The 27,339-nt window shown below is 40.4% G+C and overlaps 11 protein-coding genes across 11 annotated transcripts; 8 read left to right on the top strand and 3 right to left on the bottom strand. All coding sequences in view use genetic code 12, as the record gives it.

The window, feature by feature from the left end:
• Positions 1-576: 576 nt before the first annotated feature.
• RJT20DRAFT_128036 (ubiquitin-protein ligase) lies at positions 577-2,926 on the top strand. The gene has a single exon (XM_064917165.1). The coding sequence runs from the start codon at positions 753-755 to the stop codon at positions 2,526-2,528; it is 1,776 nt and encodes a 591-aa protein (XP_064774288.1). The 5' UTR covers positions 577-752; the 3' UTR covers positions 2,529-2,926.
• A 169-nt stretch (positions 2,927-3,095) lies between these two features.
• On the top strand, positions 3,096-5,074 carry RJT20DRAFT_128035 (tRNA (uracil) methyltransferase). Its single transcript, XM_064917164.1, has one exon. It carries the CDS (start codon positions 3,147-3,149, stop codon positions 4,908-4,910), a length of 1,764 nt encoding a protein of 587 aa, XP_064774287.1. The 5' UTR covers positions 3,096-3,146; the 3' UTR covers positions 4,911-5,074.
• Positions 5,075-5,449: 375 nt separating this feature from the next.
• PHO85 (cyclin-dependent serine/threonine-protein kinase) lies at positions 5,450-7,051 on the top strand. The gene is made up of 2 exons (XM_064917163.1): positions 5,450-5,507; positions 5,743-7,051. The coding sequence occupies exons 1-2, from the start codon at positions 5,488-5,490 to the stop codon at positions 6,725-6,727; spliced, it is 1,005 nt and encodes a 334-aa protein (XP_064774286.1). The 5' UTR covers positions 5,450-5,487; the 3' UTR covers positions 6,728-7,051.
• Positions 7,032-8,754, bottom strand: RJT20DRAFT_128033 (uncharacterized protein). The gene has a single exon (XM_064917162.1). The coding sequence runs from the start codon at positions 8,648-8,650 to the stop codon at positions 7,091-7,093; it is 1,560 nt and encodes a 519-aa protein (XP_064774285.1). The 5' UTR covers positions 8,651-8,754; the 3' UTR covers positions 7,032-7,090.
• A 901-nt stretch (positions 8,755-9,655) lies between these two features.
• Positions 9,656-11,590, bottom strand: ICL1 (isocitrate lyase 1). The gene has a single exon (XM_064920100.1). It carries the CDS (start codon positions 11,486-11,488, stop codon positions 9,845-9,847), a length of 1,644 nt encoding a protein of 547 aa, XP_064774284.1. The 5' UTR covers positions 11,489-11,590; the 3' UTR covers positions 9,656-9,844.
• A 1,467-nt stretch (positions 11,591-13,057) lies between these two features.
• RJT20DRAFT_42364 (uncharacterized protein) lies at positions 13,058-14,743 on the bottom strand. Its single transcript, XM_064920099.1, has one exon. It carries the CDS (start codon positions 14,424-14,426, stop codon positions 13,236-13,238), a length of 1,191 nt encoding a protein of 396 aa, XP_064774283.1. The 5' UTR covers positions 14,427-14,743; the 3' UTR covers positions 13,058-13,235.
• Positions 14,744-15,928: 1,185 nt separating this feature from the next.
• TUS1 (Rho family guanine nucleotide exchange factor) lies at positions 15,929-21,222 on the top strand. Its single transcript, XM_064917161.1, has one exon. It carries the CDS (start codon positions 16,258-16,260, stop codon positions 20,734-20,736), a length of 4,479 nt encoding a protein of 1,492 aa, XP_064774282.1. The 5' UTR covers positions 15,929-16,257; the 3' UTR covers positions 20,737-21,222.
• Positions 21,223-21,275: 53 nt separating this feature from the next.
• Positions 21,276-22,394, top strand: RJT20DRAFT_128028 (uncharacterized protein). The gene has a single exon (XM_064917160.1). It carries the CDS (start codon positions 21,499-21,501, stop codon positions 22,309-22,311), a length of 813 nt encoding a protein of 270 aa, XP_064774281.1. The 5' UTR covers positions 21,276-21,498; the 3' UTR covers positions 22,312-22,394.
• Positions 22,395-22,802: 408 nt separating this feature from the next.
• Positions 22,803-23,623, top strand: RJT20DRAFT_134967 (SDR family oxidoreductase; the record flags this gene model as incomplete). The annotated part of the gene is made up of 2 exons (XM_064918364.1): positions 22,803-22,839; positions 22,896-23,623. 2 exons carry the CDS (start codon positions 22,803-22,805, stop codon positions 23,621-23,623), a joined length of 765 nt encoding a protein of 254 aa, XP_064774280.1.
• Positions 23,624-24,306: 683 nt separating this feature from the next.
• On the top strand, positions 24,307-25,709 carry URA6 (bifunctional uridylate/adenylate kinase). The gene has a single exon (XM_064919108.1). It carries the CDS (start codon positions 24,681-24,683, stop codon positions 25,560-25,562), a length of 882 nt encoding a protein of 293 aa, XP_064774279.1. The 5' UTR covers positions 24,307-24,680; the 3' UTR covers positions 25,563-25,709.
• A 408-nt stretch (positions 25,710-26,117) lies between these two features.
• ESS1 (peptidylprolyl isomerase) lies at positions 26,118-26,828 on the top strand. Its single transcript, XM_064917159.1, has one exon. The coding sequence runs from the start codon at positions 26,166-26,168 to the stop codon at positions 26,697-26,699; it is 534 nt and encodes a 177-aa protein (XP_064774278.1). The 5' UTR covers positions 26,118-26,165; the 3' UTR covers positions 26,700-26,828.
• Positions 26,829-27,339: the final 511 nt, after the last annotated feature.

Below are 27,339 nucleotides of genomic sequence, written 5' to 3'. Positions count from 1 at the left end.
CACTTAGTATGCTAAGATCCCACACTGTCCATACTTCTATACTACCATAATAATTCAACTTATACTGTATATACTATTTATAATGTAATGATACTACTTATACTATTTTAATACTATTTATACCGTATTAATACAAATACCTTACTACCACTACTACTACTACTACTACATACTTAACACCTCGTATCCTTAGATCCCACACTTTCCAACTACCACACTAAACATACTACCATATATTCCATACTATATACTACTACTAATATTCCATAGTATATATTCCATAGTATATACTACCATACATATCCACTATATACTACTACTCCCACACTATATACTATAAAATATATTCATATATATTACTACTATATATATCTGCATTATACTACCATATATATCCAATACTATATACTACTAAATACATCCCATACTACCAAAGCCCACACTATACACTATACCACTTACTATCACTGATACGAGAACATCCACACACCAATACATAAACCATTTGGTGCAACAACCCTTCACTTACCAAACCCCATATAAAATATTACTATCCCTTACTACAATTCTTTTTAAGACAAGATCTAGATTTCATAGTTATCTGTAGGTAAACACACTAATATTAGAGGCTGGTAATAACAGTATCACCTAATAGAATAGAGAGCCGAATCTACCATATAATCGTTCAAACTTACCACCCATTCTTACTTCTAATATAGTCCCCCCACAATTTAATCGCCCCTGTCTCAATCATGACTAGCTACATGCTAGATACTCTCTCAACAGAAATTGGAAGTTTCGCCCAATCAGGCCATGACCATCTCCAGGAGCTTCTCAGTGAGTCAGACTCTTTTCTAAATGACTTGAAACTGATGGAATCAATGCTTGTGGACCAGTTGAAACAGGAAGAAGCCGAAAGCAATAACCACGATACCCAGAATGCTGATAATGGCACTACAGAAATATCCACAAAGAAAGCATTGCCTCCAAACCCGGCAGAAGTGCTAGAGAAACTGGCCAATTCTTGGTACAAGTCGTCCATAGACTCACTTAAGTCTTACAATACTTCGGTGAACAAGTTCCTGAAGAATATCTTGAACAATTCCAAGTTTAACGCCGACCTCGATGATGCTTATACATACCCACTAAATCTCAATAATTTCCCTGTTAATACTGCTAATAGTGAGGACGAAGACATGAACGCAGGTTACAATAGCAAAAATGGCGTGGTAACTGACTTGAAGGCAATCAAGCTTGAAAATAGAGCAGAACTCATCAAGGCGATTATCCTCCATCTTTTGAAGATTGGACAATGTGATATCGTTAAGGAAATAGTAAAGGAGTTGTCTCCTTCATCTGGTGTGATTATTGACGAATCATTGCTTACAAAGTTTGAAAGACTTAACAGAATCGTGGAAGATATCGTAGTACGCCATGATTTAACTAAATCCCTTCAATGGTTCCAAGATAAATTCAACGAAAAGTTTGCCACACCTAGTAGAATACAGCTATCGAATCCAGTACCGTCAAATTTCAACGACATTGAGTTCAAGTTTCATATGCTCCAGTTTACACTTTTGTTGAATGGAGAAAACTCGTCATTTACACTTGATGACGCATTGGCAGCATACATGTACTCCAAAGACAACTTTTCGAAGTTTTTCAAGGATTACTTGAACGAAATCTCGCCTTTGATGACATTGCTATTATTTAAGAAAAAAAACAGACCGACACATGACAATGATGATGACTTCACAAGAAAGCATATGGAAAGCATGCTATCCAGTTTTATCGAGAAAATTAGATTGAGCTTCAACGTAGAGCGTGATAGAAAGAAGAACAATGGAAACGAAATGCGGTTTGTCTCAGAGCTTTTAAGTAATTTTGAAGACATCCACTCAGACCAATCACTCTTCGTCAACATCTCTAATGAGTTCATATCGGAGTATTGTAAGGATTTGAGACTATCAAATGACTCATCTCTTTTCCAGAGTGTATTAGCAGGTTATATCAACTTGCCTAGCTTCTACAAATACAATCAAATCCAAGTGAAGATGAATAAGCTTGTTGCTGCTACTACTGATGCCACTACAAAGAGTGGTGATGAAGAGTCCGGTGGAAGTAGCTCTGATTTGAGTACTGGCGAGGTCACGATCGTTAACCATGAAGCTACTTACAGCTACGATTTACCATTCCAACTTCCCGATTCAAATAGATTTTTGTTCAACTATCATCCGATTTTCATATGCCCTATTTCAAAGGAGCAACTTGTACCGATTACGGATAGTGCCGATAACTCAAGGGATGATGAACCCAAGAGTAAGAGGAAAAAGAGCTCGACATTGGATCCTGGCAATCACAGTTTACAGGGCAATCCAGTTGTGGTCCTCAATTTCTGTCAGCACTTGGCTCTCAGGGAGAGTGCATGGCAACTTTCTAAGAAGGGTACGGAAATTTTCAAATGTCACTACTGTTATAAGAAGCACAAGTTTACTGATGTGACGGATGCTTATTTCATCGATTTATGAGTAGAATGAACGAGAAGAGTATGATTATGATAATTAATAGGTCAATGGGATATGAATATATGACTATAGATATAATCAGCTCCTGCCAATGTCAATATTGAGAGAAAGCGAAGACTTAGAGTGGCTAAACAATAATAAAATGTAGAAAAGGTAGAAGTAAGGAAATTGCACTCTTTCTTGTGATCCCCGAAGTTAGTTAGCTCTGTAAAGCACACGATAATGTAGCACTCGATAAGTCAGTGCATAGTAAATATGAGACCATCGATTTATATAACTAACATTTCCTCACTCCAAGATCTATAAATGAACCCTTTCAGTCTCAGACGATGCTTCCTTGACATATATATTTCAATTACTGATAGACCAAATCTGATAGACCAAATCTGATAGACCAAATCACCTCCTTATACCTACAATGATAGAACCACCTCTCGGTATACATCGGCTTTACCAGCCACAACCGGTCATAACCGCGCTTTTTCACTTTTTGGTAGCGCCGTGAAATAAAATTTTAAATTTACCAAAAACTACTTTTACGAGAGAGTTAGATATTGAATAAGAAGCCAACACAATAGTGGAGTTATAGATAATTTAGTGGGTCTGTTCGATATAGTACATATGGGAGATCTTGGTAAAAGAAAAGAGCCCGAAGAAGAGCTTCTTACGTCTCGGAATCTGGTCCTTGGTGAGCCATGGATCCCTATTTATGAAAGAAAGGTTGATTTTGATGCTCATCACTTTGAGACAGCGATGTCTAACTTGATCAGGCAGCCTAATATCAACTCGACAGTGATAATGAGGGCAGATATTCTCAAAGAGAATATATACGATCCCCAGGAAGGAGATACAATGTTTGTAAGCAAACTTATACATAAAATGCCTGAGTTTCCGAGTGTCTCAGACGACCCATCTGATGTAATACTCCATCGTAACTTGGATGATGTAGAGTTTAGATCGATTACATTGGAAAACAGCGGGATAAAACTCAATCCTAAATGCCAGATTGTCCGTAGAATTATACCCAGGAACCCATTTAAGGACCATATCATCAACCAAACATGCCTAGTTCTCTCTTCGCAAGGTGCGGAAGAGCCCTTAAAGGCTAATGACTCTGTTCTAGTAGTTTACATCCCACATATAGAATCTAAGGAGGAGATACCCTATTATTTACCCCCAGTTTACGGAGTCGGAATCTTGTACCACAATAGCAACCTTTCTATTCAATATCTTCCATTTGGATACCAGATTTCTACGGTGGAAAGCGGATTGCTCAAAGGCATGGATCCCAGTGAGAGGCCGATCAGAATTGCACTCAGATTGTTGCAAACATCTGCTAAACACTCTTTGGGAGCGAAGACAGGTTACGAGAAAAGAGTTAACCACGACATAGTGGTACCTAAAATTGCATTTCAAAATAGATATATCAGTTTGAAGAAGAAATATTCTTCTAAATTAGTTGAGAACTGGAGCGAGAGCACAGATCCGAAGAAGCACGTATTTGAAGATCTTGCAATTGCGGCATTCTTGATTGAATTCTGGATATTGAAATATGAGGCCAAAAAGGATTTCGAGTTCAGGGATTTGGGTTGTGGTAATGGTCTCCTTGTATATATATTAAACAGCGAGGGATACAAAGGTGTTGGTATTGATGCCAGAGCCAGAAAGTCGTGGGCCACGTATCCAAAAGAGGTTCAGGATAATTTAAAAGAGCAGGTGGTGATTCCTAGTATTCTTCTTAAACCACATCCAGCAGTTGCAAAAATGGCACCACACGTCAAGGACAATGGTAGATACTTCCTGATCCAAGAAGGTCCAATTTTAAAGGATAGCGAAGGATCATTAGAGGTCAAGACCGAACCTGCTCATGGTGCTGGTGTTTCCTACTATTCTTCGTCCAGTTTATTGCATTCATCCCAAGTCTGTACGACAGACGAGTTTCCAGAAAATACTTTCATCATAGGAAACCACTCCGACGAATTAACTTGCTGGATTCCATTGTTGGGTTTCCCATTCATGGTGATACCATGTTGCTCTCATTCTTTATCTGGTGCAAAGGTTAGATATGCACCTAGAAAGAAGATTGCTCCTGCAAATGGAAAGGGCCCAGCTCAGGCTGCCCAAGCTTCCACTTACGGTGCCCTAGTCGATCATGTAGAGGATCTCGCTATCCAACTAGGCTGGAAAGTAGAAAAGGAGATGTTGCGTATTCCCAGCACAAGAAACGCTGCGCTTATAGGTACTGCCAAGGGGAGCCAGTTTACTAATGAGAGTGTGGAAGAAGCACAGACACGAGTGTTGGACATTTTGGCGGTTTCTGGTGGAGCAGATGGCTGGGTGGAGAATTCGATTGCACTCATGAAGAAGGCACCCAGAAATCATTAGCAAGAGTGTGGCATTTAAGCATAGAAGAAGTCCTGTATTATTATATAGATGAGCCAGACTCAAGACACGTACGTATTGTTAGTAGAAATTCACTAGAATTATAGCTAATGCAATTCCATGAACCATATAGAAGAAATCATGTACATTTTACCGAGAAGAGTAGGTTCTCTATGGAAATCTTCAAATATAAGTATCAATATATTGAATATATTACAAAAGAGAATGAACTACAAAAAAGTTGTCGTTTCGATATGATATTTTTTTTACCATCTCCTCATTGCAATCTCCTCAATACACCCAACTTCCAACCATCTATACTTCCATATTACAATAAACTATGAACTCCACTCCCCTTGTCTCTCCTTCACTCTCCTTTCCACCAGTTGCAAAAATGAATCGCAGCTGCAACTAATTTATACCGATTAGGAAATAAACTCACGTGACCAAAATTCAATTTTCCTGTACATAGTACCACCTCAATTCTCCACCGAAAAAAGAAGCCTTTTCAAGTTTTACAGCATTTTATTCATAGAAGACCACGGAAAGAGGGTGAAGCAACTAGGTTAATATAACAGCAATGACTGGTTCGTCCTCTCAGTAAGTATCAATCAGATCCTGGGAATGTTCTGGCGAAGTTTCGAAGAATTTTCAGCTATTTTAGGTGTCTTTTGATGGCCCCTTAAAAGATTCTCGTAGCGTGTTCTTTGACTGATTCAATGGTGTTGTAAAGAGTCACACAGAGAACTCAGCCAACAGTCGCTGGTTACAGGAGAAACTCCAGATAAAAAACCCCATCGATCTCATGTTCAATATACTAACGCCCCGTTTCTAGATTCCAACAGCTCGAAAAGCTAGGCGAAGGAACTTACGCCACGGTATACAAGGGCCGTAACAGACTGACGGGCGCCTTGGTAGCACTCAAGGAAATCAACCTTGACTCGGAAGAAGGTACGCCTTCGACTGCTATCCGTGAAATTTCGCTTATGAAAGAGTTGGACCATGAGAATATCGTCACTCTCTACGATGTGATTCATACAGAAAACAAGCTTACCCTTGTGTTCGAGTTCATGGATAAGGATTTGAAAAGATATATGGAAGTCCATGGAAATCAGGGCGCATTAGACTTGAAGGTGGTCAAGTCGTTCATGTTCCAGTTGTTGAAAGGTATCATGTTCTGCCACGATAACCGTGTTTTGCACAGAGACTTGAAACCACAGAACTTGTTGATCAACAACAAGGGAGAGTTGAAATTAGGAGATTTCGGTTTGGCCAGAGCATTTGGTATTCCATTTAACACCTTTTCCAATGAAGTTGTGACATTATGGTATAGAGCCCCAGATGTGTTGTTAGGACTGAGAGCATACACGACATCCATCGATATCTGGTCTGCTGGGTGTATCTTTGCCGAAATGTGCACTGGTAAACCACTTTTCCCAGGAACTGCCAATGATGATCAGTTAATCAAGATATTCCGCTTGATGGGAACTCCAAATGAGCGTACTTGGCCAGGAATTTCCCAGTACGCAAACTACAAGAGTAACTGGCAAATCTTCGTTCCTCAAGATTTGAGATTAATTGTGCCTAACTTGGATATTATGGGATTGAATTTGTTGCAGAGCTTGCTTCAAATGCGTCCAGAAGCCAGGATAACAGCAAGGCAAGCATTGCAACATCCATGGTTCCATGAGATTACCAACCCTAACCCAATAGTTCAGCAGCTAGGCGACCCATATCAACAGCAACTGCAACAGCAGCAGCAGCAGCAGCAGCAGCAACACCTTCAACAACAGCAGCCACTTGAGCAACAGTATCCATAATCTAATTGTCACTTTATTTTAAAGCAGTAATTTAGTAATTGATGGGGCTGTTTTGTTAACACTTTATTGACGTGTCTAATCCAGTTTGATCGACACCCCCAATTTGGGACGTTGGCTTCTCATTTTGAAGAGGATGTCTCCACTTACGAACTAGAGATAATGTCTGTTCATTCTCTGTAAATTAATTCATTTCTTCGCATGCAAATGTCATAAAACCATTCCTTAGATAGCCTGAACAATTCAATACACAGCCAAGGCAACATAATCTACGTAGATGAACCTATCTACTAAAAAAAGATATATTATGTCTATATAGTTCCTTATTCAATAAAAATCTTAAGTAGAGATGCAAGATGAAAATGCTCAAATCATGTTATTGTGCAAAACTTCGTAATGTGGTGTGTCATTAAACTTCATGAGGACCTGGACAAGACTGAAGCTCTTTGCGTCGACTACATATCGCCAAAGAGCCTTGTCGTTTTCGAATATATCCGTATGGTAGAATGACTCAAGTAATCGCAAAATTGCCTTCGAAATATCATCAGTCAAGCTGTCTTTCTTGTAGTTGACTCCGAATTCCAGACAGTCTTTCTTCTCATAGATATCAAAAAGCTCAAATGCCTCGATAACCGTTCTCTCGGTTATCAAACAAGGGTCCCAGAGAACAAATTTCGTAATATCATCGAGCGATAATTCTGTGGTACTTATTGAACCAATGTTTCTAGGAAAGTAGTTATCGAAAGTCTTGACTAGAATGCTCTCAGCGTCGAAGAATTGAATCCCATAGATCTGGTTCATAGTTCTCATTAGAGAAAATTTCCTAGAGCTATTAATTCCATGATTATACATATCAAAAGGGAAGTCTCGAGTTCTGTAAATGGTGTTATCAAACTTGATTCTGTTATTGTTGCTGTCTATACATATCCTGACAGGTCCATTAATGAGCTTCTCTGAAACTCTTTCTAGACCTTCAAGAAGGCTGAAGTCGCTTTCGTCAGTGGCGACGTTGGTCCTTGTGGTAAAGTAGCATGGAAACGGTTTTCTTTCACCATGTTCGCCTTCGCGTGAGTAATAATCCATTACGGTTCCGTCTACCATCGCTTCTTGAAACTTCAGTATCAAAAAAGACACCTCAAGAAATTTTTCCCTAAGAAACCTTGCTCTCCATTTGCACTCATTTTCACTTTCTTCCTGACTCAAGGCAAGACACGGTATGTCAGGTTGACTATAATCATTCGCAATTACATTAAGTTTGAAATACTCGTGTATAAAACGAGCTGTTACAAATTTGTTCGAGAAGACGTCATCAGATAGGGCAATTTTGTGATGGAACCGGAAGTCATTGATCGTATTGATGGCATCTGTGATTGAACCCTGAGCGTTTCTGAACATAGGATCGTTTTCCATTCTAATTTCTGGATATCTCATGTTCCAACTATCTCTACAGTCTTCTAGCCGTATCTGATAGAAGTTTATGATTTCTTCTAACCTGTCAAAATTCAAGAGGCAATTCAAGTCGATCGTATACCAAGTGCGTACCATATCTATGGCCAATGAAGCGTTGTGCCAGCTTGTTAGCTGTAAAGGAATGAACAGATTCAGTTGTTGGTCGTAAGAGTCGTTTTCTCTTGGATCAAACTTAAGTAGTTTGTGGAAAGCTTTGTTGACCAAGGGTAAATTGTTATGCGGACGTGAGTATATGAATATTTGGTAAATGATATGAAAAGGAAACCTTTCTAAGATCGACAAGCTCTGGTTATCGAGAGCTTCTGGTGAGTCGTAGCTAGCATCATCATTGAGAATAGTACTAGAAGAGAACGAATCCGGGTTTCTTCGCTTTGGATTATGCAGAGAGTTTATTGAGTCGCTACTCTTTGAATGTCTGAGTCGTTTTAAAGACTTTCCTGCTTTTATAAACCCCATGGTGGAACCATGTACCAGAGTAGAGAAATATGTTTAATCTTTTTGCAATGATAGCAATTTGTAATTAGTATGTATGGGCTCATCTAGCGAGCCCTTAGGGAGAGAAAAAAGATTTGCTGGTACGGTTTAGCGAGAGTTGCCTGGAGAAGCAAAAGACAGCAGGAGATGAAGGAGACGATAAAAACTATGAAAGAAGTGACTTGACAGTATATGGAAAGAATATTAGTGAGGAAGTGCACTAGATAGAAGACAAATATAGTGTTTTTTAAAGGAAATATGGAAAAAGACTCATGATAATCCATTCATGGTAATCTTATATGTTGTACTACATTATTTATTTGTTAGAGACGTTGCCAGCAGCTCCTGTTGCATTTGTGCGTCTGCGGCAAAATAATTTAGCGAGAACTCTTTCCATTCGATGTAACTCAAAAGATGCCCATCACCACCAGTAGGCTGCATCTTACACCAGGTACAGAAGTAGCAACAACTTTTTATACTCATCATGAAGTCTCTTCCAGACACCTCAAACCCGTTTTTTGTTCTTTCCCTACTGGTCAACTTCCATTCCCAACTCCTTTCACTTCAACTCACTACTTTCCACCATGGCCCTTCTCGCAGTGCCGAGGAACTTCAGGGTCGCAGAAAATTTTCGCACCCAAAATTGTTGCAGCCTGTGAAAGGTTTAGAGGAACGACGAGGAGGGCTGAAGGAGGGGGTAGACGGTGGTAACAAAGTGGTATGGGAGTGTTGGTATTTGATCATCAAGGTGACAGTTTCGTTTAAATTTTCTCAAGAAAAATCTAAATGGAGAGTATGACACAGAATAACCTGGCATCGAACATGTCAGATTTAACCGATTTAAGCTCGTCAAGGTTGAGGATTCACAATGGAATTCTTCTGATGTTGCCCTTTTCCCTTGAACTGCTACAGTGGATGAGTCTTCTGTATATCAAATCTTCTCTAAATCAACTCTTCATGTTTACTGGAGGGAGACATTATCGACATTATCAACTAAATTTGCAACCATCCTATGCTACCCTCCTTTTCTCCAACTACAGTTCTACAATGTCCTAAACCATCTTTAAACAATGTTTATAATAATATTTTGCTAAACTCGTGGGTAATATACCGATCTATGGATATATCAAAGAATTAAAGAAACAATAAATATAGCCAGCTCATTTACCAACAAACTTAGTATTTCGACTTGAATTGGTCTTCGGTGACACCAGCACCCATGGCAGCAGTAGAGGTAACACCTCCAGAGACCATTCTTAACAAACCGTCAATGTATTCGGCACCAGACCACTTTTGATGCTTGACAACCTCAACACCCTTCTCGATTTCAGGTTGTTGCACGGTTTGACCGTAGGCTCTCATACCAATTTGAGAGTATTGGTTAGAGAAGTCGTCCACAGCCAAAGCAGTGGTATGCAAACCGGCCAAGGTGATGAATTGCCAGACATAACCCAATTGACCCAATCTCTTGATGTAAGTCTCTTGTTGGTCGGCTGGCATGGCCTTGTTCCAGTTGAAGGATGGGGACAAGTTGTAAGCCAACCATTGTTCTGGCCACTTGGCCTTGACACCGTCAGCGAATTCCTTGGCTTGAGCGTAGTCTGGCAAAGCGGACTCCATCCAGATCAAGTCAGCGTATGGAGCGTAAGCTCTACCTCTCATAACAGCACATTGGGTTCCACCTCTGTATCTGTAGTAACCTTCTCTGGCTCTAGCAACTTCCCAGTTGAAGTAGATATCCTTACCGGTCAACTTCTTGGCCAATTGCTTGGCTTCCTTGTGAGAAGTACCAGATAATGGGTTAACCTTGTCGGTGAACTCCTTAATCAAGGCTTGCTTGTTGGAGTAGTTACCCTCGTTAATGGTGTCAATGACGGCTTCGTGGAAAAGCTTCAAGCCAGCAGTCTTGGTCCAGTTGGTTTCGATAGCAGCCAATTCAGGTCCGTAGATACCCTTGGACTCAGCCTCGGACATCAAAGCAGCCAATTCACCGGCGTTTGGGTTGGTGGCACCAACAACGAAGTAGTGGTCTCTGTGGTCGATGGTGGATGTGATCAAAGTGGCGGCTTCAGAGTCAGTTCTGGCAACGGCCAATAAGTCGGAACCGAGGATATCGGCAGAAGCTCTGATAGCAACCAATCTGTTGATGTGCTCTTGGACTGGAACCAAGACCTTACCGGCCATGTGTCCACACTTCTTGGTACCTGGGGCTTGATCCTCAATGTGGATACCAGCAGCACCTCTTTCGACGAAAAGCTTGGTCAATTTGATGATGGCAGTGATACCACCGTGACCAGTGTCGGCATCGGCGATGATTGGTCTCAAGAAGTCAATGTATGGAAGCTTGGCTCTCTCTTGCTTGGTGAGGCCCAATCTCTCTTCTCTTTGCTTTCTGTCGTGGAACAACTGAGCGAACCACAAGTGCTCTACCTTGTTTGGAACAGTGTCCATAGGGTAATCAGCCAAATCTGGAGATGGCTCGTTAGAGGTAGAAGCAGTGGAGGAACATTGCCATCCGGAAACGTAGATCGAGTCCAAGTACTTAGCCATTTGAGCGACGTGGATTGGGTCCAAGGCACCGAAAGTGTAGGAAACAGACTTGTTCTTGTCATGTTCTTCCAACAACTTGAAGAGCTTCTTGGCTTGGTTGGAAGATGGGTAATCGATCTTTAATGTACCTCTCTTCTTGGCTATGTCTTCAGGAGTATAGATTCTCTTGGTCTTTCTCCAACGAGGTTGGGACCACCATTGTTTGATTTCCTGGACTTGTTCCTGGAAGAACTTCTCTTCGGCGTCTACGTCGATAGCGGTGTAAGGCATTGCTGTGGTACTGTTATTACTATACGGTGTTCAAGGAACTGCTGGATAGCTCAGAGTGAAGAATGATGAAGAAAAAAGAGAAACTCTAATTAGAACTGAAAAATACCCTGGGAAATCGTCTGATATTTATAATGAAACTCGACAAAATATCGTCTGCCTAGTACTTCCCATAGTTAAACCCAGAATTCCACCATAGTGCCATTTTTCACCAATTTTCCATACTACTGAACAATGAAGAATTACCCCAGATTTTCCAGTTCCGTACATCCAGTGCGGTCGTGTGTAAGTGCGGGATGCTCTGCAGGAGCCTTGTATAGAGAGACCTCGGATGGATGGGGTCATGCCGTATTGGTATATGTGATGGGAGGATGTGAGAGGTATTGGCGTGGATAAGGTGTCTGGACCGGAGGAGGTGTTGGCTATGAGGTGGGAGGTGCCGTCGACGGTATTTTGTTTTGGGTAATTGGTTGAGTTTGACATTAGGCATTGGGTATTTGAGAGTGGTGGTTGGTAAAAGTGAGACTTTGAAGGCATCGCACCATCACATAGTAAATAGGAGAAGACGTATCTCCTAGGGGGGGCTGTCCCCATTACCCATGGGACACATTGCTGTTGGGTCACAAGAAAATATTGTGAAATATTTCCCTATCAGAAGCGATCCCACTGGATACGGAGGTCTACCACCAGCTGCCAAATCACCACCAACAATAGCCACTTGGGCTTTTTTGTCGGGCCTATTTTTTTTCGCCATGATTCAGAATCATCACAACATACGTTTCATATGCATCGACAAGGGCTCACCATGGCAAATATGCACTAAACTACTGAGCTAATGCAGGAAACAGAGGAACCCACCTCGCAGATCCCGTCCGAGTCGGCTCCGCCGTGGACTTGGAAACTCCCGAGGACTCTTAACTATGTGCCAACTCCGAGGCTACAGTAGTAATTCGACGTTTACCACGACATATGATAATTGCTTTTTCTGTGCAGGGGCGGTGATTCAATAATTAACACGATTTTTCAGTCTGGGGTTAGGTGTCGTTGGCAGAGCAATACCGAACGAACTCCGGATGAGTCAAATGCTACGGGTTGGAGGTGGATAGTTACCGTGGAAGTATAATTAACGGGTGAGTATTTAGTAATCAATGGGTTTTGATACGATCTGATGTTGTGTTCCCATTCATCCATTACAGTATAATTTGATGGTGAGATAGAGAGAGCAAACTGATACAGAGGGACATCACAACTGGAAAATTGGGCCTATTAGTCACCAGTTGTCGTCCAATACCAGCCCACGATAGAACGACTCCGAAATCACTCCGCCATCTGTCAGCCGGTTGCCAAATATTATTATAGTGAAATGACGAAAAACCATTAGCCCATCACTATGACATCGGGTTTCGGGCTATATACCGGAACCGTAAATCAAAGTCCGAGCCCGAGAGCCTTGCAAATGGTAAATGGTTATATTTTGGTTATCCCCAGGTTTCTAAAGGTTTATGCCAAGGGGATGGTCCTATTCAGGATCGCATGATCAGTTCGATAAACCATGCAGTGAAAATACTGGATATTTGCTGAAAATAATTTTGTAATCGGTCGTAATTACTTGGCTCTATTTTATTTGGTACAAACAAAGAATTATTTCTAAAGTTACACATTCTGGCTGTGACCAGCTTCCGTATCTATGTCAAGGCGATTAGTTCGCTTAGCAATTGGCCTCAAGTCAACTCCGAACTCCGAACTCCGATTAGCTGCTGCGAGGTTTCTTTTCATTCCCGGAGTTTTGACCAGGAGCCTTGGATGGAGCTTTACGCTTCTTGACCACAGCAGTCAAATCATTGACTTGAGCTTTCTTCCTGATTGCTCCACTGAGATCGTTGACAGCAGCTGAAGAGGTACCTTCAGACGATTTTTGTTCTCCGGTGGCTTCTCCTAAAAGTCCCTTTATAATATTCAATTGTTCATTCTGAAGTTCCTCTTGAGGGTCCTTAAGCAATTCTTGATACCTCACATCCAAGTCTTGAAGTAATTCTTCGTTGTCGTGCTTTTTCTTCTCGTCTATTTCTTTGTCTGTCCTCTTCTTAACTGACTCAATGGCCAATTTCATTTGCTCAACTGCCTTCTCTCTCAGTGTTGGATCTTCAACACAGAACTCTAGAGCAAGCGATAATTTGTAGTGAGACTCCGATATCAATGACGAGTTTTCTGGATTGTAAAGTTTAAGTCTGAGTTTCAAAGCACTTTCCAAGTCTAAAGCAGACTGCGGGAAGTTCTCGGCTTCCAATGATACTTCACCTAGCAAGTCGTACGTTTCGGAAAGTTTCTTGGTGACTATTATAAATTGGTTTTCTGTTTCTTCGGTGTCGGTTTGAAGATATGGTACAGTTAAGTCCTTACCTTCTTCTTTGAGATCTTCCAATTGTAATTCAAAGAGATTACGAGTTAAATCAAGAATTTCCCAAGCAACTTCGAAGTCACTTTGTTCTTCCTCTTCTGGTTCTTGTTCTGGATGGCCCTTATCGCCCTCTTCTTCATTCTTTTCCTCATCTTCATCCTCTTCCTCTACAGCCCTTGGAATCTCGTTAGATTCTCCGTCCTTTTCCTCTTCTTCTTCTGCCAAAGGTGCTGCGTCAAAAAATTGAAACTTTTCGTCTTCTTCCTTATTTTCCCCATCTTTCTCATCTTTGCTTTCTTCATCTTCCGGCCCAGGGGTATTGTCGTTCGTAGGTTTTCCTCCAAAAACTTCAGATTTCGATACCGCACCTTGGAATAATGCCTTTCCGTACAAAAATAGCAAATCTGCATCTTCTTCGCCCTTGTCTTCACTGAAAGCTTCACAGGCTTCCCCATACTTTTCACTTGCTTTATCGTAGTCTTTAGCAGAATAGGCTCTGTTACCTTCAGCAATTAGCTTCGAAACTTCGTCAGAGTACGTCATATTTACTGGTATTTTGTATTATTTCTATATACTATATAATTACAGTTGTACTTACGACAATAAATAAGCAGGAAGTGAACTATCCATCAACTCAATCATGTTGTCTCTTCATACGAATTTGTTAGCGATTTTTCATACGCGTTTTTATTTGCTTTGTCGCGTTTTTGGGGAGAACAACATTTGTGACATGGTTTGCGACATATAGGAGAGTGTTGTCGAGTTGAAGATGGACAGTGGGCTACTGACATGATGTTAATTATGTAGACATCTAAGGAAAGGAAGATATCTAAAAAGGAAAGCGATGATGTTGTAGAAAGTGTTGTAGAATATGTTTGTAGTGTGTTTTCTTTTTTCTTTTTTTTATTCTTTTTATTTCCCCAGGTTTCAATTCTGCTATAGTCTTAATTGTTTATATATGTGGTTCTGATGGGCCGACTATGAATTATTGGGAAGAAGATCTGGCAATATTTCCTCCTATCAGTGGTGGACCAACTATCAGAAACCGAGTCAAATTTATACAAACAGTAATCTCCATGGGATTCTGAATGAGAGTACAATTTAAGATATTATTGAGTTTGGCTGCGAAATTCTACAATCAAACATACACTTCAAAGACCTTAAAGTTCTTATAATCCGAAAATTACAACCATGACCGCCTCTTCCCAGACCATTCTCTCCAACTTTCATTCCATAAACTCATTCCATTGAGTCTATATGAGTATTTGGAACTACTCTCTTCTCTTTTATCAGTTAGGCCTAACTACTGCCATGGGAACGCTCACACGAGCAATTGAGCATAGGCCAAATACTGGAAACACCAGCTCCATCCGAATGCTAAACATTACCACAGGATAGTACGACTTAGAAAAGTTTATATGGCCCTCCTCCCATTTAACAACAAAAGGAAACACGAAGCAGCTACCCATTGACGACTGAAAAATGGGACAACACTAGCAGAACTTTTCGCAGCCTTAAGCTTTTCTTGTCACAGCTCGAGGTATTGCCCGCCATAATAACCTATTTCTCCTGACCAACCGCAGCAGTACAAGATTCCATGACGAAATTCTCTAAATAATACCCACTTTTACTTTCTAATTTCCATTTCTCATTTCCACTTCTCCCATTTCCTCCTCTTCTTCACCAACCTTTTTATCCCCCTCTGTCAACATTCTTTCCTGCGTCACTGTGGCACGCTAATTCTCTCGCTAAAGCCCTCACTAAATTTTAATGCCCCACAAAGCGTTAACAAGAACAGAACAAACAGGAGGATGCCAAGGTATCTTCCCCAGTTGTTCTTCAAAAACCTTAAAATCATTTCAGCTCACTCTTCTCGGCCCAACCAGCATATCTACCAAGTCACACTATCAAAGAACCACTTCATCACTGTTTTCTCTGTCCCTATTACTGTCTCCATTGACGTCAACAAATTCACGTGACTCCACTATTTTTGCGGCACGGTACGAATAAACAACAATATTTAGTGATCAGCACGACAAGCGTTAGCAGAACACCAGTGAAAGCGATAATAAACGGGGGAAAGTTGGAGAATTACTTGCTAACACACAGTTTCACTATCAGCATTCAATCGCTTTTTAATTTTAAGTCTTTCTTTGGTCTCCTTAAGTGTTACCAATTGTATTCATTAGAGAGTACGCTCAGCGGCAATAGGTCATATACAGAGGAGATAAGAAGTTCACAATTGACATCTACAAACAGACTCTCAAAGATTATAGCAGAAGCCTCTACAATTTTAACATCAACACACATAACACGAAGTGAAACATCATCACACATAAATTGAAGTGGAACTTAATTCACCTATCAAATTACCATGTCTCATCCATACAGACTGGGATCAACCCCCAGACGAAAACCTCCCCCGGATCTTGATTTCTCCTACGATAATGATTCTTTCACAAGTAGCCAGAATAATTCATTCCACGAGATACCAGTACCAAGACCTTCTTCGACTTCAGAGGCTCCAAGTCCTCTTGACAGAACAAGACAAAGACTCCATGTCAATACAAGTATGGGCTCGCCCATCAATGGCTCCGGCTATACCGAAGGAGGATATAACGATACTCAATACAATAGCTTTATCAGTAATAATAGTGATTTTGATCACAATGATTCCGCGATGAGCGACTCGCTGTATGTCACCATGAGTCCAAAGCCTATGGGCCCAAAGGAGTTAAACGACTATCCTCTGTTACCTACTTCTCGTGAAGCCCTCAGAAGAAGATCCTTTCAACAGCTCTCAAGAACACATCCTACCAGCCTATCCCAGAATCAAGATGGTTCCAGTCAACAGGGTTTCCAGAGCTTACAGAATTTCCAAAGTCTGGGACTTCAACAACCTCCACAGAACTACTTACCACCATTACTGAAGCACCATAGCATGGGTGAACTACCACCCCGCCCACATGTGCTATCCAGAATGACTGAACCTCCTAGGCACTCTGGATTAGCTGAACATATTACCTATGGTGACCTGCCACTAAATCAATCACCTAATGAACTCACCAACAACCAAGATCAACTGTATTATAGTCAACCACAACTCAAACGCCATCTGCACCATAAGCTGCTGGATTTACCTGCACCACCGTACCCTGTCGACTTTGGGGACTTAGACGACCCAGATAGCCCCACCAGATATGATGATCTGGACCAAGAAAGCCCAAACTTCAATGCGGTGAAAGAGTATTCCTTTTTCAAACCCGAAGTAGTACTAAACATAAACTCTCCCACACCACCTGCTTCAGCATCTCCTTCTCCATTCCCAAGTAATGCCAGAACTCAACAGATAATTAACGACGCCTTTACAACACCTACAAAGATTCTTCCTCTCAAGGTGAACTTAGATGGTTCACCAACACGCCCAGACCAATTATATTTCCTGGGTTCAGTTAGCCCACCACGTCGTAACTCGATGTCTCCAACCAGAAATGAATCTTCATCTACTCCTAGTAGAAAATCACCACGCCGAGGCAACTCTCCTAATAGAAATAATTCGACAACTCCTAGACATTATTCTCCAAATAGAGGTGGCCTGAATATAAACTATGGCAACTCTTCATCTCCTCTCTTTGGACGTTCTCCATCGCTATCATATGACTTTCCCATTGCAGACCGCTCATATGTAGATGATTTAGATGATGAAATAGAGGAAGCATCCTCCAGCGACTATAGCGAGACCGGCGAGTACAGAATGAGTAGTTCTGACCTCCGTAATAGCGTCTATCCCAATGATGACTTCGTGGATTATGTTGATGATGACGAAGTAGTGGTGCCGACGAACTATTTCTCGGGCTTGCCTCTGTTGCCATCCCCAGATGCGTACCCTACAAGAAACAATACAGTTTTTTCAACCCTAACGAAGAAAAGTAGCGTGTATTCGACAGCCACTACGAATTCAACTATTACCATTTCGAGACAAAGAAAGGAGAGTGAACTCCCACCCATTCCACTTGTTCTTCCGCAATTGCCATTCTCGGCGAAATCCCTTAATAATCAACATTTTGGGACCATCAGCGAGCCAATATGGTCACTTAGTAATATCTTCAGCTGGTGTGGCAAGCTACAGTTTTGGTTGCAGTATCAATTTATACCATTGGATGAGTTCAAGGTTGCACTTAACAATTTGTTGAAATTCCACAAACCAGATTTATCTTCGGAGTTGATAATTAGAAATGTCGATTCAATTATACAAAGCATGTTGAACTCAAATGGTTTAAGCTTGACTTACAGACCGTCAGAGAGTGTACCAGAAGGAAAAGAGTATGGAATAATGATGAATGGACAAGCTACTGTGACCGGTGTGATGCCCGAGTTGACACCATGCTACTACACGGGTCAACATGAAAAAGGACAAGACTTAAGTGTAAAGTGTTATTCGAGGTTCTGTTCTTGGAATCAAGTGATTGAGCGGGAAGAACAATTGCAAAATTTAAACAATAATGAGATCTTCCTAGCAGATAACTGGATAGCGTACTGGAAAATCGCTGATTGGGAAAGTTTAGACAAGCATCTAGTGAAACAACAGTCACATCTTTTTGACTTGCTTCACAACGAGCAGATGTTTATTCAGAGAGCAGCTTTATTTGTTGAAGTGCTTGCACCATCATTTTTCCAGAAAGCCAGGTCAAATCCAAAAGTCAAGATACCGACCAATTTTGAATCAGAAGTTATCAACTCTAGAGCTGATTTGGTAGAGATTCATAAGAAGGTTTTGTATGAACCGCTCCTAGATATATATAAACAAGACGGTAAGTTCGTGACCAACTTCACTGGAATTGCAGAAATTTACAGTAGATGGACCAGAAAAGTGGAAAGTGCACTGATGAGATACGTGGCTACTTTGCCGGTATTGTATGACCTTATGAACCACGATTTTTTGAAGCAATGGATAGAGCAGGTGAGAGACGATAAAAGAGTAAAGAAATTGAAAGCAAACGGACAAATTATTTTTGAACACACATTCAATTCACGCTATTTTCAATTGCCTTTGGAATTGGAGAAGATCAGCGAATTAACTGATAAGAAACACCAAAGTGCCCTTAGTAAAGCTATTGCAGATGTCAAAGAATTGAGTCAGATGGTGAATCAGAAGAAGGGATCTGCCGACAATTTGCACGAGATTAGAAAACTTAGCTCAATCAAATGGGGAAACTATAATAAAGATAGGATAAACTTGAAATCAAATAACAGAAAGCTCATCAGAAGGGGCCATTTAACAAGAAGAGGAGATTTGAAGATCAATTCATACAACAACCATGTTATCTTGTTAGATAACTATTTCATAATAACTGAACGGTCTAAGAATAAAAATGTAGTGGAGTATACTGTTGATAAGAATCCCATCCCTGTTGAGTTGCTATTGGTTGAAGAAAGAGAAGCTTCGTCAAAAACATTAGGGCCATCAGGCTCTCATTCCCCAACATCCAACGGGCCAAACGCCACATCGGATGATGATCCGTCCAGCTTTCCATTCAAAATTAGATACGCAGGACGTGGCAAAAGATTTGCTTTTACCTTCACTACAAAGACTGAAAGTGAAAGAGCTGAATGGATTAGTGATTTTGCTTTGGCAAGGACTGAGCTATGCAAAAGACTACATAGAACTGAGCCATACTCTTTGAGCCTCGTGTCCAATACCTGTTTTGCCTATGAACAGATAGATAGAATCACCAAATTGCCAATTTGCGCAGAGCAAGATCCTGTTTATGATTTGTCAGTTGATGCATCAAAGAAATTGAAGTTAGGCCCGAAGAATGATATATATTCTCTTGCCGGGTCCGTCGTTTTCAGCAAAGTTCTTAGTATGTGCTCATTCGAATTTATGGGTTCGAGATTTATACTCATAGGTCTAGCTTCTGGTTTGTACTGCTCAGATCTCAAAACTAAATGGAAGAAGGTGGCTAATGGTTCTGACTTTGTGAAGATCACCTCCGATACGTCGATTAATTTGTTATTGGTATTAAGTGGGGCAAAATTGAACTATTACTCCTTGGATCTGATAGTTGAAGTATATTACGAGAGAAAGAAGAATCTTACTAGTGTGCAACTTTCACATAAGACTTTATTTTTTGAAATAGGACGTCACAAGGCTATGACGATGTTATTTGTGGCAAAGAGCAATTCATCCGGAACGGATTTTACGGTTCTAATTCCAGAGACAGATAATGGAGGCGTATTCAGTAGTTTCAAAGAGTACAAGAAATTCCATGTGGCAGCAACTTGTTATGGAGTTTCCATATTCAATTCAACATTCGCAGTCCATACGAACAGAGGACTCGAGATTCTAAATCTCACAACACTAATTCCAAGATCAATTCCCGATTTTAGCAATAGTGGGGCACCCAGTCGTAGATCATCAACATCTAGCTCCGCCTCAAACAGCAATAACGTTGAAGCGATAAAGGCTGCGGTGCACTCGACTAGTATCAGGCCCATGGGAATGTTCAAAATTGTCAAGGGCTCAGAAACAGAAGGACACGAGTTTTTACTCGTGTATAGTAACTTTGCAATATTTGTAGATGCGCTGGGTAGATTATCACGGAACACCATTTTAAGATTCGAGTTCCAAGCAAAATCGATTGCGTTTGTCAAGAACAGCTTATTTTTGATCTGTGATGAAGTTATTGAGATCTGGCGTATCAGCGAGTTTGCCAATGGGTCCAATGGACTTATCCAAGTGATTACGGGCAAAGGTATTCATATGATCAATAGCGATCAGCTTGCGTTTTCGATGGCCAATCCGAAGGTTCTCGGTTTGCAGCTTGTGTTTGAGTTGCGAAAGCGGGTATAGACAGAGGAGCTTAAGAAGTGTATAAGGAAATGATCGAGTGTATCTATGGGGAAGTTGAGACCGGATATTTAGTTTCTATAGAGATAATATATTCACAGAGGAAAGTCACAAGACAGTACCTCAAGCGGAATAATGTTTCTTGTACTAATACTCCTGGAGTATATCCAAATTGCTAACCCTAGGAATCTTTTCCCATAATAGCCTTTCCAAAGAACAGAACAGTACGAATTGTCAGTGGTTTTATTTGTCTTCTTGCAAGTCAATTGCAACTACGATTTTGCAATCATTTTTGATCCGCGCTGTATGAGTGCACCCAAATACTCATAATAAGTAACTACATTGGCAATACATATTTACTAAACTATAGCATTTAAATGAAAAATTTATTCATTACTCTACCCATTACAACATTACATTCTACACACACATATATATACATATACATATAACAACACTGTTCCCTCTCCTAGCTAATATAACTTTAGCCCTACTACTCTTCACTATTAAATCCATCAAACTCCAACGGATTTACTCACTGCGCAGCTCCGATGCCGCGGCTCCGTTTTTGCGGGGTCGCCGACTCTAACCGAGTGTATATAAAGAGACAGTTCCATGGGAGTATGAAAAGTTTCAGTTGAAGAGTAGGAGTTATCGATTGATTGCTTTATTAGTAGTAGATTGATTTCTTTTGAAGGATATTAGGTAGTAGAAAATTCAGCTCTTTATTGCTATTACTTTAAGTACTAAAAAATAGCATTCAATATGGTTGACTACAACGTAAATGGAAAAGTGGCCGTGGTCACCGGAGGATCCCGTGGTTTGGGATTGTACTGCGCTGAAACTTTGGCATTGAACGGTGCTTCTGCCGTGGTTATCACCTCCAGAAAGGCCAAGGCCTGCGAGGAGGCCAAGCAGTACTTGGAAAAAGTCACCAGAGAAGCTGGCAAGTCCTGTAAGATCATCTCTCTCCCTGCGGACATCACCGTAGAGGAGGAGTGCAACAAGTTCTACGAGGACACTGCCAAGGCTGTTGGTGGCAAAGTTGACATATTGATCGCCAATGCTGGTGCTTCATGGGGTGCTCCATTGGAAGACCACGATGTAAGTGCTGTGAAAAAGGTTTTAAACTTGAACGTGGTCGCCGTTTTCCACACCATCAAGTTGTTTGCTCCATTGTTGGAGAAGTCTGGAACAAAGGAAGACGCATCAAGAATCCTTATCATGTCTTCTATCGCGTCTATAAATGTTAATGATCCAGTTGGTACATACGGCTACTTGGCTTCCAAGGCCGGTGTTTCTCACTTGGGTAAAAACCTTGCCATTCAGTTTGGTCCCAAGAACATCAATGTCAACTCGTTGGCTCCTGGCTTCTTCCCTACAAAGATGTCCAATGGTCTTTTAGAAGTTGCCGGTCCATTGATGATTGAGACCAATCCAAAGGGAAGATTAGGTGTTAAGGAGGATATCCAGGCTGCCACTTTGTTCTTGTGTGCCAAGGAGTCCAACTACATTAATGGAATTGTATTGCCAATTGACGGGGGTGCTCATTTGAACCCACCAGCATCAAAATTCTAGAGTTAGAAGATAAGAACTATTTATTGACTTTTTAAGTTGAAATATAAACAGATTAGGTAGGTACGAGAGAGATGTAATACCGTAGAATATACTACTAGCACATCGGATTTATGTAGATTAAACAATAACGGCTATATCATTGAATAATTCACTAAAGCCAATACAATACAATATAACCAGTAAAGAACGCATGGCATAACTATATAGATATGATCCGCTTCCTGAAAACAAACCGTTTTTCTCTTCAATAATCACCTATGACTGGAAAATAGCTTCATGGCCACTATCATACCACCAGTCCCCAACCCTCAGTCTCAAACATGAGAATATGCCTTATCACTCTTCTTGACTCTTTAACCATGGAAAGTTGCAGCCTACTTAAAGGTCGTGCACAGGTGATTTTCACTCTCTATAACTTTATTAATAAGTAAGCTTAAGGAAACTATTCTTTCTTTATGTCATTTCTAATTCTTCAATTGCTAGTTATTATAATGACACACGTAACTATTGTTACCGGAGCCTCAAGGGGTATGTATTGGTAAATTTGTAGGAAATTATGAATTGTTTTGAACTAACAATTGTAGGTATCGGTAATGCTATTGCTCGGATTATTCTTGAGAAAGGTACTTCAAATAAAGTGGTTGCTGTTGCCAGATCGGGCAATGCCTTGAAGCAATTGGCAGAGGATTTCGGTGCTGACAGAGTTGAAATAGTAGTCGGCGATGTTACAGATCCAGAAACATCCAAAAAGGCTGTAGAATTGGCCGTGAGCAAGTTTGGACAGCTCAATTCAGTGATTGCCAATGCCGGAGTGTTGGAACCTGTTGGCACAATCGAGCAGATTGAGATATCCGACTGGAAGAAGCTCTATGATGTCAACTTCTTCTCCATAGTGCAATTGGTCAAAGTCAGTTTGAAGGAATTGAGAAAGACTAAGGGTAACGTTTTGGCTGTATCGTCAGGTGCTTCCGTCAAGGCATACAGTGGTTGGCATGCTTATGGCAGTTCCAAGGCCGCCTTAAACCATTTTATTTCCTCTGTAGCAGCAGAAGAGAAAGACATTAGTGCTCTTTCAATTGCACCAGGTGTTGTAGCAACCAGCATGCAGCAAGATATCAGAGAAAAGTTTGGTCAGAATATGGAGCCCGATGCTTTAAAGAAGTTTGTTGACCTCCATAAGAATAACGAGTTACTTGCCCCAGAAGTTCCAGCTACAGTGTATGCCAATTTAGCACTCCAGGGCTGGTCAAAGGATATTGATGGAAAGTATCTTAGGTTTGACGATAAGATATTGAGCTCTTATGCTCAATAAAAGAGCTGAAAATGATCTTCTGGTTTAGCACCAGCCAAGGTTGGTGTTGTTCCTTTTAGATGACTTACAGTACTATGTTCTGCACTGGCTATTGATTGTTTTCTGTATGATTTACTTTAAGTGTATACGTATCAATACATCCATGTTACGCTCTCTGCACCTGTGCCAATACTCTATTGGTCAGTCTTCATAAGAGAATTATGTAGAGGGTAGTGATAGGTTTAATTTGTTGGTTTTATTTGACTGTGTAATTTCCTCAATAATTTCCATGACTCGTATATAGAATTGACCTAGTATGAGTGCTTGTCAGAATTGAAAAGATGCTGCCAGATACATTAGACAAAAAGAGTAGGTCCTTGCTTGTTCTTTTAACAATCCATTCGAGGTTCTACCTAAAGAAGTATTAGAAGAAAATACTTGATAAATATCCATTCCTTTCAATGGGTACAGCTTTGGCTCTATTACTTGTTAAATCTTCGTCATCATCCTTATAATTCATATCACGCTATCATCTAACTAAGGAAACAACCAATATGGATGCAAAAATGGTATCCCACAATGTGCTATTTTTATAAGCTGTTACTGACGTCAACTTTAGTGTTACCCATATATTATTCTTTAACAATCTCCTGCCTTAATAGATCTATAGGTTTGAATCAGTTACATATACAAATACAAAATAGGATTATTCAAAGCCCATTCATCTCCATAAGCATCCTATTCCCTATCTCTCATTAGCTGCAAAATATTAATATCTGCGTCTGCGACAATATCTCGCTAGAAATCTTTCTTTGTATGCTCACTCTCTCACTAAATTCCACACTAATTGGTAACAATTTCTGTACTTGCATAGAGTTACCTCTCACTACTCCAATGAGATGTCTCCCTAAAATCTTACTATTGTCACTAATCGGAGTTATTTTCACTAAAAATGTCACCGCGAGCGCGGAGAGAAACTGTTATGGTGAAATATTCAACGATCCACAAGGTTTAATGTATATTTCCTTTTCTTTATACCAACCAAAGATATAATCAATTTGCAAAAATTACTTCAAAAATGGTCGTGAGATACTCTAACTTGCAGGTCTCAGCAACAAAATTGATTTCGGGACGTTTATCCCGTCCAACTTCGAGATCAACAACTGTTTCGAGAGCCATTCGCTCCATTCGTCTCAACTCCACGAAGTCTTCTACACCACCACCACCTCCTCCACCACAAAACAACATTAAGGGCAAGATATTATTGACTATCGGTGCATTGGCTATTGGTTCAACAATTGCTGCTTCTGTTTTCAACAAAGAGGGACCAAAATCTGCTGTAGAACCAATTACCAAGAAAGAAAGAGCCTTTCCAGATGGTAAGATCAAGGTTATTTTCGTTTTGGGAGGCCCAGGATCCGGTAAGGGTACTCAAAGTGCGTTGTTAGTTAAAGAGCACGGGTTTGTGCATTTGTCTGCTGGTGATTTGTTAAGAGAAGAACAAAAGAGAGAAGGTTCCAAGTACGGAGAATTGATCGCTCAATATATTAAGGATGGTTTGATCGTTCCACAAGAAGTGACCATCGCCTTATTAGAACAGGCCATTCTTAAGAACTACAATAAAGGTGCCACTAAGTTCTTAATTGACGGTTTCCCTAGAAAAATGGACCAGGCCCTCACATTTGAAGAGCAGATTGCAACATCTTCGTTCACATTGTTCTTCGAGTGTCCAGAGAAGGTCATGTTGGACAGATTGTTACAAAGAGGAAAGACTAGTGGCAGAGCCGACGACAACATCGAGAGTATCACCAAAAGATTTAGAACCTTTATTGATACTTCCATGCCAGTCGTCGACCACTTTGACAAGCAAGGAAAGGTGATCAAAGTCAGCTGTGATCAGCCAGTAGAGGTTGTGTATGACCAAGTGAAGAAGGCATTATCTGAGAAGGGAGTGAACTAATTAATTATCAAGACTTGGACAAAAAGAAATTGAGCAATCTGGACAATCCGAACAAATTATTTACAAAAATTAGAAAAGTTAGAAGAATTAGAAGAGTTAGAATAGTTAGAAGACCGTTGTATATATGCATGATTAAACATTCTCTCGTATAATTATTGTGAAAAAGAGCAAACCCGTGTATTAAGAACAATAGACACCTATTTAATCATCCTGCATACTTGCCTTCACTATACATTTATTAACTAAGAGCCAATTATAAATTCTGTGTCAAACATGTTGAAATATACATCATTTAAGGGGTAGCAACTTTCAGAAAGTGTTGTTCTCTGGAGTACCAAGCCAATTGGTTGCCAGGTTGCTGTAAATAGCTACTAGGTGAAAATAATCAAGACTCTAATAATGTTCTATTAGATATATTGTAGATGATAATGGGTAATCTGGCTTGATTTTAAATTCTTCAGCACGTGATCAAGCACATGACTATATTTACATTCCTTTACTTCACAACCCAAGAATTCATTATTAAGCACGCCACGGTATACTTTAACGTTACTTGTAGTATTTGTTCATATTCTTCTCTTTAATTAGGTTAATTAAACTATCATGGCTAAGACTTCTACTGGATTACCCCCCGGATGGGCCATTCGCGTTTCTCGTAATCACAATAAAGAATACTTCTTGAACCAAGCCACCAAAGAGTCGTCTTGGGAACCACCTTTTGGCACCGACAACGACAAATTAAACGAATATTTGAAGAGCTACCGTGCTAACGGAAACAAGCCTGTAGTACAAGAGGATGGAAAAATCCGTGTATCGCATTTGTTGGTCAAAAACGTCACATCTCGTAAGCCAAGATCCTGGAAATCGCCTGAACCCATCACGTTAAGCAGAGATGAAGCCATTCAGATTTTGAAGAAGCACCAAGCCAGAATCTTGAACGGTGAAATCAAATTAGGCGAATTGGCAAAGACTGAAAGCGATTGTTCGTCCCATTCACAAGGAGGAGACTTGGGATTCTTTGGCAAGGGCCAAATGCAGCCTAAATTCGAAGAGGCTGCTTATGCATTAAACGTTGGTGAGATTAGTGATATTGTGGAGACAGACAGTGGAGTTCACTTGTTGCAAAGAACTGCCTAAGAAGCAACAAGAAAACAGAATTAAAGAGGCTAAACGCATAATTCCGTTTTATGAAAAAGACAAGTAACCATATATTATATAGTGTAGATTAGGGTTACGCAAGCCAATTAAAATATAAGCTATTTAATGATGATAACGTAGATTATTTGAATTGCTGGTGAAATCATTACTTGAGTGGAAAATTATGTCTGTAGAAGAAGTAGATGTCTTGATAATAGAAATAGATCTCTGCAATCAAGGTAGACAGAATACAGCACACAGCACACAGCATACAGAATACAGAATACATGACCCGGCACTACATTTTCAAGGTCAATACGACTAACTATACTTCGTATCAATAACAATATAACCAAGCACGTCGTAAGCTGAAAAATATGTCAAAAAATCAAAACTGGTTCCTTGCATTTGAATGGTTCCAGACCAGCCATTGTGACAGTACCTGCTACAGAAGAATAATATTAACAAAGATTACACTATCATCACCGATACGGATATATGTAATATCTAATCTCAGATTTTCTGTTAGTGTATATATTATATCATGATATTAGTATTGGGTCCACCTATATTCTTCTCGCTGACCCATACCATATCTGTCTTATCCTGTTATCCCTACCATGACACGGCTTGGGCTGCC

This window comes from Scheffersomyces xylosifermentans, assembly GCF_036884685.1.
Source record: "Scheffersomyces xylosifermentans strain CBS 12540 chromosome Unknown RJT20scaffold_4, whole genome shotgun sequence".
Lineage (NCBI taxonomy): Eukaryota > Fungi > Ascomycota > Pichiomycetes > Serinales > Debaryomycetaceae > Scheffersomyces > Scheffersomyces xylosifermentans.
Note: the sequence above shows the minus strand (reverse complement) of the source record. Positions and strands in the feature narration are given on the sequence as shown.